Genomic DNA, 20,000 nt, shown 5'->3' on the forward strand with positions numbered 1-20,000 from the left:
ATAAAGAGAAGGGTGACACCCAGGATAGTGCAAACTACAGAGGAATAAAGTTAATTTCTCATACCATGAAAATCTGGGAAAGAATAATGGATCAAAGAATTAGAGAAGAAACATCTGTAGGTGAAGAACAGTTTGGTTTCATGCCAGGAAGAGGAACGACTGATGCAGTGTTTGCTCTCCGACAGATGATGGAAAAACACCGGGAAAAGCAGGAAGAACAGCACATAGTATTCATTTATCTGGAAAAGGCATACGGGAGAGTTCACGCCAAGAGGTTTGGAGGTGCATGCAAGTAAAGGGAACATCGGAGAAGTATGTGTGGTTGATCCAAAGATATGTATGAAGGAGGAAAAACGCAGGTTAAAAGCAGTGTTAGGTTAATTGAATGGATACCAGTAAGAGTTGGTTTACATCAGGGATCTGCTTTAAGTCCATATCTTTTTGACCTGATAATGGATATGCTATTTCAAGGAATAAGAGATCAATCCCCCTAGTGCAGACCCAACAGAGCGGTAGTGGAGTCAAAACTAGAGCAATGGGTGAGGGTACTGGAAGACAGAGGTTTAAAAATCAGTAGGAAGAAGACTGAATACCTAAGTTTTAATGAAGATCAAGACTCCGAGATTAGTATGGAAGGGACAAGGTTGAACCGAATATAAAAATTTAAGTATCTTGGTTCAACAGTGGCTGATGATGGAAGTTTGGATGTAGAGATAACACACAGAGTGCAGGCTGGATGGAAAAATTGGAGTAAGATGTCAGGTGTCTTGTGCGACAGCAGAATCAATATAAAGGTTAAAGGAAGAGTGTATAAGACAGTAGTGAGACCAGCTTGATGTATGGAGCAGAAACATGGCCGGTAAAGAGAGTGCAAGAGAAGAAATGGGATGCGGTAGAGATGAAAATGCTCAGGTGGATGTGTGGAGTAACAAAAATGGACAAGATCAAAAATGAAAGAATAAGAGGAATTACTAAAGTTGTAGAACTATCAAAGAAGGGCCAGGAAAGACGACTGCAGTGGTATGGCCATATGATGTGTAGGGATGAGACATACGTAGGGAGGAAAGAGATGCAGATGGAGGTGCCTGGTAGGAGAGCAAGAGGAAGACCAAAGCGAAGGTGGATGGATGTAGTTAGAGAAGATCTGAGAGACAAACAATTGTCAGAGGACGACGTGTTTGACCGAGCCAGGTTGGGGAAAGCTGTTAGAAACATCGACCCAACATGGAAGTGGGAAAAGATACAGAGAAAAAGAATAATAGAATATATATATATATATATATATATATATATATATATATATATATATATATATATATATAATATACAAACGTCCTTTAATATATATAGTAATATATTTTATATATGTTACTGAATGAAATTTTAGTTGATATTAAGTCCATTGTCCCGTGTATACCGATATGGGATTTAGTTGATAATAAGTGGACTTATTATCAACTAAAAATTCCCCTTCGGTAACATATATGAAAATATATTACTTCGAGGTAGAGTGAATTGATATTAAAGGACGTTTGATGATTGTATATGAATACGGTGATTAGTCATATATATATATATATATATATATATATATATATATATATATATATATATATATATATATATATATATATATATATATATATATATATATATATATATATATATATATATTATATATATATTTGGGTCATTAACCTGATGAGTTTAATTATTAATTTTACTTATTTATATTGCCTTGCTTAACCTAAGACCCACGTAATCCTATCAATTAAGGCTGAAAGTTTCCTAAAAAAAAAAAAGACAGATAATTAACATAATTAGACTGGTCGCCAGTTGAGACTAGATTACTGAATATATCGATTTATTATGAACACATAAACTAAATCAACAACATTACTCAGACAACTAGTTTCAACAAAGTACAATATGAATGGTTCTTACGGGAGTTAATAACAGCTCCAACTTCGTCCCACTTTGGACACAAGATATTTCAACATAAATTAGTGAATAACACAGTGGCTGGGGCCTCTTGTGACACGCCTATAAGCAATTTCAAGCATGTGAATTGAGGATCTTGGGATGCTAATTCTTCTCCAAACAAGATTCTGGCCAGGTTCCAAGGCGTGCCCAATTCTGGAAGAGACGTATCTAGATAACATTCCTATATCAAAGACCTCTCACTTATCATTAATTGACCGCAAGGGATGATTCTTAGATCAAGAATATTACTTTAACACCATGAAGGATAATTTATGCAATTTCACTAGGCAACAATAATTGTACTTCATATATTTGGCTCCATAAATGGGATATGGTTTTACTAGGATTTTCCTTAGTCAGTGAATGATTAAGAGAGGGAAACTTGAAACATGAAATTATAGAGTGAGATAAGGAAAGAGAACTGGGAGTAATTGTCATCTTCAGTCTTACAGCTGGAATAGACAATGCAGTGATAAATTGCATCAGAAGCCGTGGGTCCATTGAAATGGCAATTTCCCTGGCTGTTCAAAAAAAAGGGGAGAATAACAAGGGGGCTATGAGAGACGCCGACCTGCGTGCACTCTCCCTGGAGGATGCCTCAAGACTCGGTCAAGCTGGGTCAAATGGAGTGGGTGCTCGCTTCAAAACTCCTCCCCAAACCGCCTTGGCTTGGTCGCAGGTAGCATCTGAAAAATGACAAAAAACTCGCCAGTACAAAGGTCATAGAAAAGTGAGCTTAAGGTACAATCTAGCTAAGGGTGGTCCTAGCAAAACCTGCCCTGTCGGATATGCCCCTAAACAAAACTTCCTATCCCCTTCTGACGGTTGGTTCTTTTGAAAAAACAACCCTGCTCCCTTGCTCCCCTCTCTAGAATGCCCTCTTATTTTACAAAGAGAAAGCTTTTTTTTTAAATATTTCTATTAAATCAAGGAAGAGAGGTCGAACAGGGAATATTTATAATAATATACATATATATATATATATATACAGTATATATAAATTATATACTTAATAACCACAATGACGTCTTATTGTCTCGTATTTTTCGTACCGTATCGGAACAAGGAGTAAATAAAGAAATTTTCATATTCTGTGGCAGGGTTCTTCATTACAAATGAGGTTCCAGCGACGACGTGGTAACAAATTTGCATTTTATGTCCCCAGCTCAGATATATTATAGGCTGGTGGTAACAAGCTCATCCGAAAAATGTGAGGAAGTTGAGAAGTTAAAGACGTCACTGAGGCTATTAAAAACACATACATAGTTGGTAAACGTCGCTAGTTGATATATATATATATATGTGTGTGTGCGTGTGCACAAAGGCTACTAAAATCTACCTGTCTTACAGACCTTCGCCGGAGATGCACCACCTGTCAAGATACAATTATTCTACGAGACTTACTGTAAATACTGCCAAGAATTCGTCTCTCAGCAGCTCTACCCAACATGGCATGATCTTCAGGATATCATGGACGTGGAAATGTTCCCTTTTGGAAATGCAAAGGTAAGAATGGGTGATTATGTAGGATTTCAGTTGCAAGATTCGTATAAACTGAATATTGATTTACAAAACGTGCAATCTATTTGTCTACATGCTAACATCTTTTCTTGTGTCTTGGTACAGTTTCTTTTATTGGTATCCTAGTCTTCGTCTTTTGTTCTAAGAGAGAATGATTTATTCGTGTTATAAATTTCTAATTACCCGACCCACAAAAGTAAACAGATTCTCGTTCAAGTTGTTGGGCTAATCGGGAGGAACCAGTGGAAACTTTCAACTGAGAGAATGAAATAACGTCGCAATTATATGAAATTCAAAGGCCGCATACCCAAGAAAAGGTATTTTTGCAAGATAGAAATAATAAAACCTCTGGCGATAATCAGGTTTGTTATGCATTCTGAGTTCATTCCATTAGATTTACTTCAGCGTAGTTGCTTTTAGTTTCTTGTGGACCGAAGGTTAAAATCCGCCGTTTCTCTTCTCCCTTATGTTTTTACTGACGTTGAAAGGAATTTGCCTTATAATGTAACAAAGTACGGAGCGTGGTCGTTTAATTTGAATTTTCCTGGATGCATTCACTGACAACGTGGCCATTTAGCTAAATGATTACATTCGAAGTTCAGTGTAGGGAGAGACAAGTGTGAGTGAGGCTCAGTGAGCTTTCTACCAGAGAATGAATGCATGAAGAGGAAATTTCGAAGTATAACAGCTGCCATACTCGTAAACACACTTAGGCTAAGTTAGCCAGTTGACCGCTGTTATACCATTTCTCTACATGAATTAAAGGCTTTAAAGTACTGTTTTCCCTCCTGTCCGAAAATACCGAAAATAGCTTTCAAACCCGAAAGCTATAGCACAGAAAATTGCGACTCTCATCAAAAAATACTTTTTTTTTTTTAAATGTGGAACATTAGCATGTTAGTTCACCTCTCCCTTTCTAATTCACGCGATTACCGAAGGCAAAATATAAAACTACAAAGAGAGAGAGAGAGAGAGAAGAGAGAGGGAGAGGGGTATCGATAAGTTATCCATTATTTTCGACTTAAACTAACAAGTGGGATGATGTTTTGTAAATATGAGTACGACCACATAAACACAACGCACCCTTGGTTACTTCGAACGATTGTTATAATTCCTCACTTTATATATAAGGTGTTTAAATTATTTTCATTCTTCGCTAGGCCTTGACTCTGAATAATTTTAACAAGTTAGAAACATGGAACACAAATACACAATGGAATCAGGATGGAAAAACTAATGTTTCAAAGCGTTTCTCGCCATTGCAGAGACTCCTATGTAAGAACAAATAAGTAAATAAGATAAATATTTGCAATTCATTCTACTAAAACCCACTGAATGGGTCGTCAGCCAGGATGATGTGAACACTGTGGTGCGAAAACAATTATTCGAAAACTATTATTCGAAAAACATTTATTAGAATGGAAAATTTTTTGAACGAAAATTATTCGAAAGGACAATTATACGAAATGATAATTATTCGAAATTCAAAATTCTTTATTTAAACAAAAATGAAAAAATTGAAAATCTAGTACACAAATGATAATTATTGGAAATGCACATATCTTTATAAAAAAAAATGCAATGATTAAAAAAACAACATTTCCTTATAAAGTTAAGTTACATGACGCTGCGCGTAAATACTCAACTACTGAAGAGTACTCGTTAAAGGATGTCACTCATTCCTGAAATATTTCATTTGCTTTGCGATATTTCTTGGCACTCTTGATATTTGGGCAACCTGCTCTATTTACTTTTGCAATATGAATTTCTTGGCTTTTTGACTTACTGAATAAATGTTGTAAACTGAAAACAAGTAATAGGTTTAGGATTTTAAAGTCAGATTTTGATGCAGACTCAAAAAAGGATGAAAATACGGCAATGGTCCTGATATCTGATTTTACAGCAGGGATATGGATGGGAAGATACTTAGGATTTATAAGTACTGACCCGCAATTACTTAAATGGATAAAAAGTAGAATGGTCAATACTTTCAATGTAAAATAGGATTTAAAACTTCTGTTCAAAAAGTATTCACGAGTCAATATGTTCGTAATTTAAAAACATATTTAGATGAATAGTAAAAATTGTAATATAGTGAATATACTTTAATAACTAATTTTATTTATGTAAATATATTATGGAGTATATACAATATTACAAATTGTAAAAATTGTAAATGTATATTTTCTTAATAAAAAAATTCTTGCAAGTTCTGTTCTCTTCTAAGAGCGTCTAAAAATTTCCATGCTGTGGGATGATGGAATGACACTTGGTGTAAAAAGCCCTATGCAATCCTTCAAGGGAGTTATTAGTTCTTGGTAAACCAGCATTGACTCTCTCCAGAATAGGATTCACTATTGGAGGATATGAATCTAATCAAGTCTCAAATGATTCAGTCACTTTATCTACGGGGACAAAGGCTAGGACTAACAACATTCGAATGCTTAACGCAAACTCGGATTCGGTATCATAATTTACCTTAAGACTACAATCGCAAATTTTTCGATACAGGCACTGACCTAAGTGAAAAAGACATCCATAATGCGAAGCTTTGTTGAATTCTTTTAACAGCGGTTATAGTGGCAAGCTTCAAAATCTGCCGTTACAGTCGTAACTTGTAACACTAGATTTAATTTGAGCAAACAATTTTTATAAGCGTCAACCCTCTTATCTAGAAGGCATAAACTATCGCAATGGTAAAGTTATTCTTAATAGCATGTACTGTATATAACTGTTCAAATAGTTGAGGTACAGTTCTAGATGTTCCATCCACTTGTAAATGTTCAGTTGACGCGAGTATACTTAAATTATTCTGAGTTGGGAAAATGAGGGCCTGAATCACATAGGAAAAATTGCTCCCCTTTACTAGTGTCCGTTCATTGGTGAAAACAATTTCTCTTCTGTGAATGGGATTAGCTAAGCCGAATCTCTCCTTTTGTCTTACATTGTGAATAGTCCTTTTTATAGAGCTTATTGCTGGTAAAATTTGCTCTACGCTTTCACTTAATTGCAAGACACCAGCAGAAATGACATAATGAGGGGAATCACGGGTTTATTTAGCATCTTGTTTTACTCTGTTCATGAAACTACGCACTTGGACGTTTACGGAATCACCAGAATGATTATGTTCACGAGAAACTTTAATCACTTCACCGTTATTAGTTATTGCGCGGCTTTTACAATACGATGCTTTCCAAGTTAAGTATACCTTAGTTTAACCAGACCACTGAGCTGATTAACAGCTCTCCTGGGGCTGACCCGAAGGATTAGACTTATTTTACGTATGCTTTCCAATACATTTTGGTTTCAACTTGCTTATCTTTCACAAATGGGAAACCAATTTTGAGCATGGCTTCCCTTTTTCACTCTCAATACATTTGGCCATCTTTGAAGGATATGTGTAGAGCTATTACAAGGAAATATTGGATTTCTCAGCTGCACGAGCAGCTGGCTTTTTCTGTCTTTCTCCGATGCCGATAACGTATCTGTAACACTGGCTCTTGTTCATTTCGAATAATTTCACTTCGAACAATTGTACATTCGAATCATTTTCTTTCGAGAAATTCCCATTCGATTAACTGTTTTTCGAGTAATTGTTTTCGAATAATTGTTTTCGAGCAATAGTTTTCGAACAATTTCACGATACGGTCAGGCAGGAGATTTCTGTGTCGAATAGCTTTTTATTATTATTATTTTATTATTATTATTATTATTATTATTATTATTATTATTATTATTATTATTATTATTATTATTATTCCAAAGAAATATAAAACTGGTTTCTGCCAGTCTCTGGTAGATTTTTTAAGAAGCTTTTATCTTTTTCTCTCATTCTGTTAAGGACAGAGTAAGGATCTGACATTATTTCAGTAAATCTAGAATGTTCTCTAGTTTATATTTGCATTAATAAAAAATTTCAACTTTAAAGAGAAATACCACTTATAGCCACTATATTAAGAAGGTCATTTCTGAGAATGGGTAAACTAGTTTCTCAAAATTGCACTAAGTGATCACCATAACTTGGACAAGGAAGCAATATATTGTTTACATCGTTTAAAAAAGTAGATTGTTCAGTGGGATAACAAAAAACAATGAATTTTATTAATCTTTCCTCAATTTATATACATTTTACAGTACGCTTCAAATGTAGAAACCGAAGGTTGGACATTCAAGTGTCAGCATGAGGAATACGAGTGTAAGGCTAATATGATCCACGCATGCGCTAAAGAAAACTTTAAGGATATTGGGCTGGAAATGAATTTCGTCAAGTGTCTTCTGGAATCGCCTGCTCCAGCGGATTCTGGACCCACTGTGAGTGTAATCTTTCTATCTTTAGTTTATGGTTTACAGTAAAATGTATGGAAAATTTTGTCTGGGTTGCTATCCACAACCCCACCCAGATTCCTCCCAGCAACTTGTTTGCAGCAAGGAGATTCAGAGAGTAGCTACTTAGAACTGAATCAACTTGGCACTAAACTTATTTAGTTAGACTTTATTAACGTTTACCGTTTTTTTTTTTTTTTTTTTTTTATACTGTGTCAGGACTGATCATTAGCTGATGACGCGATTCCTCACTCGTAGAATTCGAGTAGCCAAGGTGGTCGAGCAATATGAAAGTCTGATATCCAGCCCTGCCCCAAAGTGCTTTAACGACCCCCACCGGTGCACTAGGGATGGCCCCCAGCAAGAGAGGTGTTCGTCCGTTCTTTCAATGCAGCCTTTTGGCACGTAAGGAACAACACCTGGATGAATTTTATAAAATCAACGTCTCCATTTTCTGGAACCAAAATTGATCAAGGTTCTTAGTTATCAAGATGGTTACCAGAAGAAATGTCTTTCAGACACACAAGAGACAATGAGTAGTTTATACAAACAACTTCAACTCAACTACTTAAATCTTAACTGGCAGCTTTACATAACATGACACAAAGTACATCATTCAATCAATAGAGATGGTGAAAAGTTTAATAGACAAACTTTACTATGCCACTGTATATGCTGCGAGGTATACACACAAAGAAAAATGCCTCAAGGACCTTAATTATGGAAACCACGAATCAAGACGCAACCAAGTGGATTAGTGAAGCACTCAAATGTATCAAGAGTGGGGAGAACTGTCAGGCAAGATCTAAAGTCTGTTCACACTATGTATAGGGTAAAGAAAAAGTTAAGTATACCTTAGTTTAACCAGACCACTGAGCTGATTAACAGCTCTCCTAGGGCTGGCCCGAAGGATTAGATTTATTTTACGTGGCTAAGAACCAACTGGTTACCTAGCAAAGGGACCTACAGCTTATTGTGGAATCCGAACCACATTATGACGAGAAATGAATTTCTATCACCAGAAATAAATTCCTCTAATTCTTCATTGGCCGGTCGGAGAGTCGAACGCTGGGCCAACAACGTGCTAGCCGAGATCTCTACCCACCCCTCCAATGAAGAACTATATAGGCTGTTGCAAGAGAGGGGAAAGATCACTAAGGAAGCAAAATTACCAATGAAAGCAATGGGTTTTGGATGACCCATCCAAAAAATTTATATATTTAATGATAATTGATCAAAAAAATGGAAGAAACAACAGAGAGAATAATAATAAACTAGTAATTCCAGATAATATAACAAGCTAATAATCTACTGGAAAAAATAATCGAAAATATATGTGGTCTTTAATATCTTACAATGCGAGGATACTACAAAGATAAGCATGGAAGAAAATCGTAATAAAACATCTCATGAAAGGTCTCTCGATGGTATTTCACTACCAAACAGAAAAAACAAACCTAGATTTGACGAGCTAAAGGTAACCATAAAAACAAAATTAGGAAAAAACCGAAGATGACAGAACACCATCCCCGAGAAGTAAAGGGAAAAATTAAATCCGAGTCTCCTGTAAACAGAAAAAATAACTTTAATCTTTAATAATCCAAGACTGGGAATAAATTATTTTAACCTCCAGCGTTTAAACCTGGGGAAAAAATTAAATGAATATGATAGAAGTAAATGAAGAAGGAAATCAAATAAATTCCGCAGCTCAGCAAACTAACAGAGATATTCAATAAGCACCAAATGGTGATTATATTTTTAGAGTCCACAACAGTTTTCAATATAGATGCTATAAATGTTTCATAAAAGTATTAAATGAACTTTCCAGTGTCAAAGAACATTCTAAATATAATGTAATCACTAACTTTATTAATAATCGCACAACACAAATAAAAGATAAACCAGCAATTTCTTACTTAGGTTTAATCTCTGAAACATCTTGAACTCGTGTGCTCACATTGCATACATGGGCGACAAAAGCACAAATGAGTTAAACCTGATTGAAGGTTTAAGGAAGCTGAATTATCAACTCTGAAGTAATTATGCAAAACATCTTCTTTATCTAGTTTAGACTTTTGACAATGAAGGATTTGGAATCAGCAGTGGAACATCCAGGTCCTCCCGAAATCAATTTGGATCAGTTGAAATTGGTGAACTTCTTTCCCAGTTAGACCTAACAAAAATTCCCTGTCTCCTGAAAGTTTTTACCAACTAACATTTATTTTTTCTTTGAAACTGCAGTGCGCGGCTTCGATCGGCGTGGAATGGGACCCAATCAAGAAGTGTTTGAATTCGACAGAGGGTCAGAATCTGCTTCACGAAATTGCCGTCCAGCAAGATAACCTTGAGACAGAGTTATATTTTGTTCCATGGATCATTGTCAATGATGTGAGTCCAGCTTAGAATGTTTTCTTTTTGTATTTATTATAGTTTTGCCCATTACAAAATGACCCTGATCCAGTTGGCGTTTCATACATTATATGTAGCATGTGGTGTGCGTACATCGTAATCAGTGCTTCTGAAACTTTATGTATTCTGAATTTGATTGAGGAATTTATTGTCACTTGTATCGCTGCTAATCATATGCGCAGTTTATTCAGCAAAGATTATGGAATGAAGGAGGGCTCCTCTACTAGTGTTAATTTTGTGTCCATCTGCTTCAGTTGAACTTAGTTATATTTTGTCCATATGCTGTGGCTGATTATTTCAGTTTTCCTTCCTTAACATATATCTTATCTGATCTTGACAATGTACTTTTTACAAACAATAACAGTATTACTGATCATTGCTTTTGTTAGCTATGTCAATACAAACTCCAGTCGGCTACTCTTTGATCCATTGTCTATTTTATAATACAAGTGTAACCAGACAAAGCGTATGATTATGCAATTCATTCTGTTGAGGTGCTAAATGTGAACACAGTTTGATAAGTAATGGTAGCATTAATTTTGCATGGCCTTGCCAGGGATATTAGTTTCCATGAATTTTCTCAGTCCAGCAGCGTTTAGTTGAATACAGATATTTTTCAAAAGCAGGCTAAGATTATATATTATTCTGAAGATTATATATTATTCCATCAGTGATGGAAGCACAAGTGTATTATTCCGAAGATCGCCATCAGCGATGGAAACACAATTGATTGCATGGAAACTTGGCAATTATCTAGGAATTCTTGTGCTACCTTGGCCTAGTTTCATAATGTTCTGCAATTTGAAACGCTTTTCGTGTTTATATATAAACTGTGTTTGCCCCTAACAGAATTTCCCATAGAGTGGCCTGATGGTGGAATGAAACTATTTCCCTTCGACTAACGAGTCATTAAGTGTTGAGGGTTTATTTTAAAGTAAATATGACCTTGATAGGCTATGGTTTCAACATATCTATTTTATTTTATTGTTTTGTTTTGACGAAATTAGTCTGAAATGCTACGTGCGGTTCCTTACTCATCATATTCTTCGTCTTCGTTATTTTATGTTGCAGAATTTCAGTCTGGAGCAAACGGAAGAGTGTAAAAGTGACCTAAAACGAATCGTTTGCGAGATGTATACAGGAACGACACCAGAATCTTGTGAAGACCATGATGCGAGTGTGCCAGAGGACGAGTAATGGTGCAAGGGAGCCTCGAGATGAGTCATGTGCCTTGGGTTTGTCGCAGTGTCCTATCACCCCCAAGACACTAGATGCATCTTGACTATCCTCTCAGTTTTTGTATTGTTTGAACAACTTCAAATTGGTCAAACACTGATGAACATAATTTTGACCTGAAGACAATTTTGAATAAAGCAAGAATTAGTGGAGGGATAAAGATTTTTTGTTTGCAACCTGAATGAGCAATGGCTTTAGCTGTGTAGGACACTGCTGTGCAAAGCTATCGTGTGAGATAATCCTGGATGAATTTAATGATCCGAGCTTCTATGTTGAATTGATATAATAAACCCTTAAACTACCCTGCAGTTCAAAAGATATCAAATTACTGGTGGACAACAGGTTTCATACTAAATTATATCAATAATTTAAACACACACATAATAAAAGGCATCAGTACCTAACGATTTTGTTTATTTAATATACAATTCCTCAAGGCACAGTACAAAGTGGAAAGAATTCAAAAGGAATAAGCTACAGCATAGTTAACCAAACAACAAATCCATAACCAAAAGAAATTGCACTTAGCTGGAAAGTGATCCTAAACACAAAGCGGCTAAAAAAAAGTAGTCACATAATTTTTAATTGTTGAAGAATACCCTTCACAATCCGGTTATCCATTTTGTATAGACCCATACTAATATCAAAAATGCAATTTGACTTTAGTTTTATTACACTGGATTCTATGCAACAGTATTTACTTGTCTGAGTAACAGCTTATGTGTGTCTCGGTTGAACCGATAAGTCTGGATTTTACTGGGTCTACAATTGTACCCTGAGTAAAAGTAATGATGTAAAATCATTTGCACATCTAATTACAGAAAGAGACTGTGACGCAGTTAAAGTAACTGAATTTTTACGTAAGGCTGTTGGGACGAACACTGCATTTCATTACAGTCTCAAAACACAAACAAAAATTTCCCTGTAGCTTGTCAGTCATACTGTTAAAGCAACGCCAACTGTTTTTACCGGGTTGAACAGAGTTCAGAGGTCCATTGCAACTTCTCACCACACGCTGAAACAAAGCCAGCTTCATCTAAACCAACCAACCAGCTGCAACACCTTTGAACCAGGCCATAAATGTTTTAACAGAAAATCATGGAGTAATAAACTGCCATGACAACGAAACACCTGTAATAAAATCCGACCAGAATATACTAGAATTTAATATATACCTAAAATATGTAAACAGCTGCATGGAAATCTTACAGAAATCCACATCGAAATGGACTTAGTCTTTGCCATTAAGACATGCATTGAAATTTGCCACTGAGAAGGGTCAAGTCATTTTTAAAGCAATATTCATGCTCAATATTCATGCTGAAAAGTTTAAGGAATACTGGAGATAGTATTGTTTAAAAGCAAGTAGGAAGAAAAAATTCGTTTCTACAGGTAACTAGCAGCTTCGAGAAAAGTTTATTAAGAAAGCTATCCCCTGTGAAACACTGCATGTAACAGGGTAAAAGACCCACTATCAGGTCTTATACAAAGCTATAAAGCAGTTTGAACATGAAAGCAACTAAACATAAGTAGCTTAGTAGACAGGATTTTGTGCAACGGCAGTGATAAAATTTCCCAAGTTCCTATTAACATAAATTCACTGAGAGATCACAATTACTTTTCATCTCGCAAGCATAATAGTAAGGGTAAGAAAAATCACTTTTTTAAATGCCACAATACAGGAGTTAAGAGTTTTCTAGAGCAAGATACTGCATGTCGAAGAGTGTGATGGAGCAACAATTCAAAAGGAGGGACAGATCCTTATTGTAAGCAAAGGCTTGTTATTCTTTCACACTTAGGTATCAGAGGTCCCTGCAGTCTGATCAAATTAGGGAAGGGGTGGAATTAAAAGAATATATGACAATGTTAATGTAAAGTATTGTTTTCTGTTTTTTTATTTATTGCAGAAGGTTAAATTAAAAAAGTTATAAATGGTGTAATTTTTCAAATGAAACGGATGGAAATTAAAGATCCAGGTTAACTGGGTTCCTCAGTATATTCATTATGTTACTTACAGCTGCGCTTGTGGTAAAGAAAGAAAGAAAGAAGAAATCACTACTGTACTTTGGTGTTCGAGCACAACCTTTTGCAGTCAGGGTTTGATACTTGGACACTAGGTGACATCTATTTAAGATTTCATATTGATTAGTAGTGAACTAAGCTGACTGAGTTACTTTACAAGCTATAAAAAAATATTCCATGTTACAATGTAGTAATTAAATTTATTTAGGGTACCCTGTAGTAAAATTAATAATAAAGAAGACAATAAATAAATTAAGAAAACAAAATGAATAAAAATTATTCTTTTTCAGATACAGGAGTGGTTTTGTTCACTGTGACTATGCAGTACTTTGAAAATATGCGAACGTGACATAAAACTGTATCTACAGACCTGTTGGTATCATGCCACAGGCTATGAGAATACAACCCTTTGCCCTTCATATGGATATACATTTGTCAAAAACTGGTCCAGTTGTTGAAGACTGTCAACAAGACAGTACCAATCGGCAGGTGACGGGGATAAGGGGAGCCACCCAATTGCTCAGTAACCATTGTCCACTTCTCTGTGCCCACTATGTTGTACACGTCTGAGAGTTTACTCGTGTTAATCATGGTTATTACTGAAAACTAAATTCTAAATATTCACTGATTTGGTTGGTTGTAGCTTTGGGTTGTTTGTTGACTTTTTCTATGACTACGGTAAGATTTATTATACCTGATGCTTCTCCATCTCATAAGAATGATCATTGTAAGTGCCCCTGGCATGCACAGTGACTGTTTGTGTATGTATGCAAGGTTTAACCCTCTGAATTTCCTGACCCTCATTCTTACTGTGCTTCTTGCATTGGTGAATTCTTGCTGTGCTTTTTCTTTGGCCAGAATAAATACTTTTCTAAATTATGTATTCTTTCTTGTGGTCGCCTATCCACTGGAAGAACTATAGGTCAAGACAAAGGAGGTCTGTGATAGCATCATTCTTTCCTACTCCTCCGTGCACTTCATCAGCTCTGACCCCTGGCTCTGTTCTTGGGACTATGTCCACCCATTGTCCATTTGTTCAGTCTGAGGATGATAACTGAGACAAGATGTTGATCTTGAGAATGATACTTTATTATTAACAAACTACAGTGGTATTTATATGAATTGCTGACCAATCAGCGGCCAGGAAATTTACATAGTAACTAACAGACCAATAATGCACATGTATTCGATTTTAAACTTTGCATCTTCTATATAGATGAAGATCAGGTGTGTCACGGAAAGTCAGCGCCGTCCTGCTGGCTCGATGTGTTGCTAAGGAGAATGGCATGAGAACCAAGGTACGAGAGCCAGGTGTGATCCAGGTGTCACGGAAGTTGGTGCCAGCCTGTCAGCTGATGAAGCTCAGTGTGGGAACCTATCCATGTGGCACAATACCCTACCCCTGAAAGTTGACCAGGGGTTGCAGAGGGCGTCCCGCCCTTGAAAACTGGACTGGAGGAGTAATGTCACTGGTGGTCGATGGCACCCCAATCTGTCGTGTCGAGTATGTCAATGAGGAAGGCTTTCTGCTGGCTGTCGATGACCCAGTAGTGGCCCATGTAAGGCTGGGTTTAAGGTGGTCGAACAGCATCGGTTCTGATGAACACGTGTGTTCCAGTATGTAGATCCTTGGGAATAAAGGTCTTGTTTTTTGGCTTATAGGATGGGTGGTCAGGGGTGAATTTTCCAATGATGGTGCAGAGTCTGATGATGTTGGGTGAGGTGTTATTGTCGGGGAAGAATTCGCCAGGTATCACGAGCACACCGCCATACACCAACTCAGCTGCTAACAGGTCAAGGGCCTCCTTAGGTGTTGTCCGGAGGCTGAGGAGGACCTATGAAAGCTGCGAGTACAGGATCGAGGAATTGCAGCAAGACATCAGCGCTGTTTTCAAGGTGTGGTGGAACCTCTCAACCATGCCATTGGATTTGGGATGGTAGACGGTTGTGTGATGCAACTGGGTGCAAAGGAGGCGGTTTAAGGATGTCCATAGCTGCGACATGAAGGTGGTGCCTCTGTCAGAGGTGATGTGATTGGGTATGCCAAATCTGGACACCCCAGATGAGAGGAAAGCACTGTCACATGCTGCTGCTGATGCTTCCGGCATAGTGGCAGCTTCAGGCCATCTTGTTGAGCGGTCAACCATTGTAAGTAGGTAATGATGTCCTTCTGAGCACAGGAGGGGTCCTACAATATCAATGTGGACATGGGCGAAACGGCGTTGCGGTTGATGAAAGGAGCCCACACCTGAATTTGAGTGATGCTGGATCTTGGGGAGCTGGCAGGAAGAACATTCACGGACCCATGACTGTGTTTCTTTCAATATGCTGTGCCAGATGATGTGCTTCTTCAGGAAGGTGGCTGTGAATCGTCCTGAAGGGTGTGCCAGACCGTGGATGATGTCGAAGACGTGACATCTAAGTGACTGTGGGATCCATGGGCGTGGGCAGCCAGTGTTGATATCACAGAGGATGGTGATAGGGCTGTTGCCATTGAGGGGGACAGCGTGCCATTGCAGAGACATCAAGGAGGTCTTGCAGACACTGAGCTCTGGGTCCCACTGATGCTTGGCTGCCAGCTGCTTGTAATCGAGGCCGAGGTGTATTTTATCAATGGAGATTCTGGAGAGGGCATCAGTGACAGGGTTGTGTTTCCCAGGAACGTGGCAAAGGGTGCAGTTGAATTCAGCAATGGCTGACAAGTGGTGGCATTAATGGGATGACCAGGCATCAGACTTTCGGTTTATAGAATGCACTATCAGCAGATGGTCAGTTTGAAGGGTGAAAGGAATGGCCTCCAAAAAATGTTGGAAGTGTGTGATGGCGAGGTATGCCGCAAAGAGCTTGCGGTCAAATGTAGAGTAGTTTGTCTCTGTCTTGCTGAGTTTTCTGCTAAAAACGGCAAGGGGTCGAGGACAATCATAGATGATCTACTCCAAAACAGCTCCTATGGTTATGTTGCTGGCGTCCATGGAAAGCAGTAGAGAATGACCTGGTGTAGGGAAAGAGAGGGTGGTGGCCTTGGCAATGGCATTTTTGGCGGAGGTGAAGGTAGCTTCCTGCAGGGATCCCCAGGTGAGGGCCTTGGGCTTGTTCTTGAGGACTTCATATAGTGGGGCCAAGGTCAAGGCAATGTCGGGCAAAAAGCAATGATAATAGTTCGCCATTCCCAGGAATTCTTGTAGACCCTTGACGGTGGTAGGGGTGGGGAACTTCCTGACAGCAGCGACCTTCTTAGGCAAGGGCTGGGCACTCTCAGGTGTTATGAGGTGCCCAAAGAATTCTGCCCTCTTGGTGGCGAAGGAGCATTTGTCATATCGGACGACGAGGCCATTTCCTTGTAGGCGTTGGAGGACAATGTACACGTGTTGGAGGTTCTCTTCCTTTGATGCAGAGAAAATTAAAATATCATCGACATAACAGATGCAGAAGGGAAGGTCTCCCAGGATGCCATCCATCAATCACTGAAAAGTAGCTCCTGCATTGCAGAGGCCAAAGCAGGAGTAATTGAAGGTGAAGGTGCTGAAGGGAATTGTGATGGCGGTCTTCACGATGTCTTCGGGATTCATGGGGACCTGGAAGTAACCTCTGAGAAGGTCCAGCTTTGAGAAGAGCTTTGTGCCGTGTAGGAAGGTGGTCATGTCTATGATGTTAGGGAGGGGGTAGTGGTCAGCCTTCGTGACCACATTCAGCCTTATGTAGTCCCAGCATGGGAGTAGGGTGCTGTCCTTTTTTTGTTACTATGTGGAGGGGAGATGCCCAAGGACTGGATGCCGTTTGACACAAACCCATCTTTATCTCTGTGAAAGTTTTCTTTGCAGTGGTGAGTTTTTCGGGTAGTAGGTGTTGGAAACGGGAGCGTAGGGGAGGGCCCAAGGTTTTAATATGGTGAAAAATACTGTGCTTGGCAGGGAGTTGAGATTGTCATAGTTCAAGTTTGAAAACATTTGGGTATGTGGGAAGCAGGTATGCAAAATCGTCTTTAGAACTGATGATATGGTGGGCAAGTTCTGCAGGGGCTGCACCGATGGGCGTAGTGGACAGATCAGTGGCACTGATGAGAAACCTGTTGGCAACATCCATGAGCAGTTGGTGGTGTGCCAAGAAGTCCGCCCTAAGAAGAGGTATTGAGATGTCCACGACGATAAACTGCCATTGGTACTTTCTGTCGCCAAGGTTAAGGGTGAGATGCTTCTGACCAAAGGTGAGGATGGGAGAGCCATTGGTAGCTGTGAGTCAGACATCGGATGGCTGTGGGCAGTTGGCTGGTTGACTGGGTACAGGCAGAAGGGAACGGCAAGCCCCTGTGTTGACCAAAAAGCGAGTACCTGCGGCAGAATCAAGGATAAAAAAGACAGAGGTGATGATAGAGCATGTAGGATTGGAATAGTTGGGATTATGGCTAGATTCATGTACATTAGTGTGACCCCTGGTTGAGGGATACGCACCTGCTATGGCTACCACGAGTGGCGGTAGCCGTTTCATGCATTTTTTGGCCCTGGGCATCCTGGGAGGCAGTTCTTGGCAGCAGGGCCAAATGTTCTGTGGCATCAGCAAAGCTGAAATGGCGGCGTTGTTTACCATTTGCTCGGGACCTGTTAGCTATGTTATCTTGATGACTGATTGATCCTGGCATCCTCCAAGAAGCAATTACTACAGGATCTAGGTCACCTTCTCTCTCTGTTGCAGTCAGTGAATCATGAAAAATTGGGAGAAGTTAAATCTTTTACCCAAACAGTAGAAAAAGTACCTGGGTGTGCTGATCAATGCAGTAGTGGCAAGGGTCTCAGATCTGACTCTCAGATCAGCAAGTTTAGGAAAGTATCAGAGTAGTTCCTGCCTTGACTGGAACAACCAGATCAGCTTTGGCATATCCTTCTTAGTCACCTGTCCTCCTTGGATAAACTCTTGCCTCACAGGCAATTCCACCTGCACTTGCTTCACTGGTGTCTGAAGCAGTACTGGTCACTTGCCTTTGGCTCTTCAACATTTCCATTGCCTCTGAGCCAGGAAGTGAAGGAAGAGCTTGTGTGGTGGTTGGACAACAGGAATCTCCTTTTGGGAGTTGTCCCACCCCTCTCTAGAGATACTTCTGTTCTCACACACTGCAGAGGAAGTGGGACTTACACCTGGTGCCTCATTAGCCTTAGGGGTGTGGACTCAAAAGGGCTCTCACCTGCAAATTAACATTCTCAAAATGAGCATGGTGCTTCTGGCTCTACAGGCATTTCAGGATCAGTTGATGGGTCACTCAGTAGTGCTGATCAACAACATGACCATGGTGTCTTATGTCAACAAACAGGAAAGGCTGAAGCATGAGTGGATAATTTATCACACCATTAATGAGTCAGCCAAATACTACTTCCTTGACTGCTGGAGTGCACTGGCACACTAGCTCCTACACTTGCACATAGAGGAAAGGCTGTTAAAGGTTTCTGGAACTATGATGATCAATTTGCTTAACATGTGACTAAACAGGAATCTCCCATTGTTTTGCTCTCCAGTGCCAGGCCCGCAGACTGCAATGGGAGATGTCTTCTTGTACCTCTAGGACAACCTTAGTGAATACATATTGCCAATGTTCAGCCTATTCGCTGAGTGATCAAATGTGTGCGGGTCATTCACCATCTCAGAATGACTCTGGTGGTTCTTGCTTGTCCTAGCCCAGGTAGTATTCAAGAGTGCTTGGTCCTCTTATCAGGTACCAAATGAGCTATCACTGTAGTCCATATTACTTTGCAGCCATATCTGCTGAGGTACCACTAAGCTTTAGCATCATTTCCTGTGTTTTTCTTTTTTTCCACATTTTTCATTTTGCATATTTCAGTCTCTCCTTGTTTATTCATAATGTGTCTATTCTCATTTATATCACTTCTATGACACCAATCACTTTGCACGTATTTTGAGTTTAATCAATACACATATCCAGAAGACACTACATTCTCTGTGGTATCAAATCCTTGAATTTCCTTGTTTAATTCCCAAATCTAATTACTGTTAGTAGAAATCTTCGCATCTCTAATCTTTGTCTCATTTTACTGTAAAGAAACATGGTCTGGTTCATTGTCTAAAGACATCATGCCCTTGTTGAAACAACAGACATCCTTAAGACTGTTATTAATCTTTGAATGGAGACCATGCCTCTCATATTGTCTAACAGGTGTAGAAAATTCAGTGATGAGTTGTGCCAGAACATAAAGATTTCGTGTGCCATTCTTGGTTTGGAACCCCGCACTGCCCAAGTCTAACATCGTGGTCTACAGCTGTTGCCTTTCTTCAGGCCCATCGTAGAGCCACATCATCATCATCAAGATTGCACCGTCTTTTATTGGAGTGAATAAAGGTAATTCTGAGCTTAATACCTTTGCTTTTTTCTTTATGTAAATATAAAAATCAAAAGTTCCATTTTTTCTTAAATTATACAATTCTTAATCATTTGTTTGTTCTCTTGCTGCTGTGACTTCCTGATTCTGTTTGACAGATACAGCACCTTGACTTTTTTTTTA

At 38.7% G+C, this 20,000-nt stretch overlaps 1 protein-coding gene across 2 annotated transcripts in view; it reads left to right on the forward strand.

The window, feature by feature from the left end:
- The window catches only part of LOC136856487 (gamma-interferon-inducible lysosomal thiol reductase-like), a 20,389-nt gene extending 8,513 nt beyond the window's left edge, over nt 1-11,876 (forward strand). Inside the window, exons 2-5 of one of the 2 annotated variants that reach the window (XM_067134348.1) lie at nt 3,334-3,489; nt 7,639-7,815; nt 10,069-10,215; nt 11,308-11,876. In XM_067134348.1, the coding sequence (XP_066990449.1) occupies nt 3,334-3,489; nt 7,639-7,815; nt 10,069-10,215; nt 11,308-11,433 (606 nt within the window). In that variant the 3' untranslated portion in view covers nt 11,434-11,876. The remainder of the gene's footprint in view (nt 1-3,333; nt 3,490-7,638; nt 7,816-10,068; nt 10,216-11,307) is intronic. The other variant, XM_067134349.1, reaches the window with a different exon arrangement.
- The last annotated feature ends 8,124 nt before the right edge of the window (nt 11,877-20,000 follow it).

This window comes from Macrobrachium rosenbergii, chromosome 36 (assembly GCF_040412425.1).
Source record: "Macrobrachium rosenbergii isolate ZJJX-2024 chromosome 36, ASM4041242v1, whole genome shotgun sequence".
Taxonomy (NCBI): Eukaryota; Metazoa; Arthropoda; class Malacostraca; order Decapoda; family Palaemonidae; genus Macrobrachium; species Macrobrachium rosenbergii.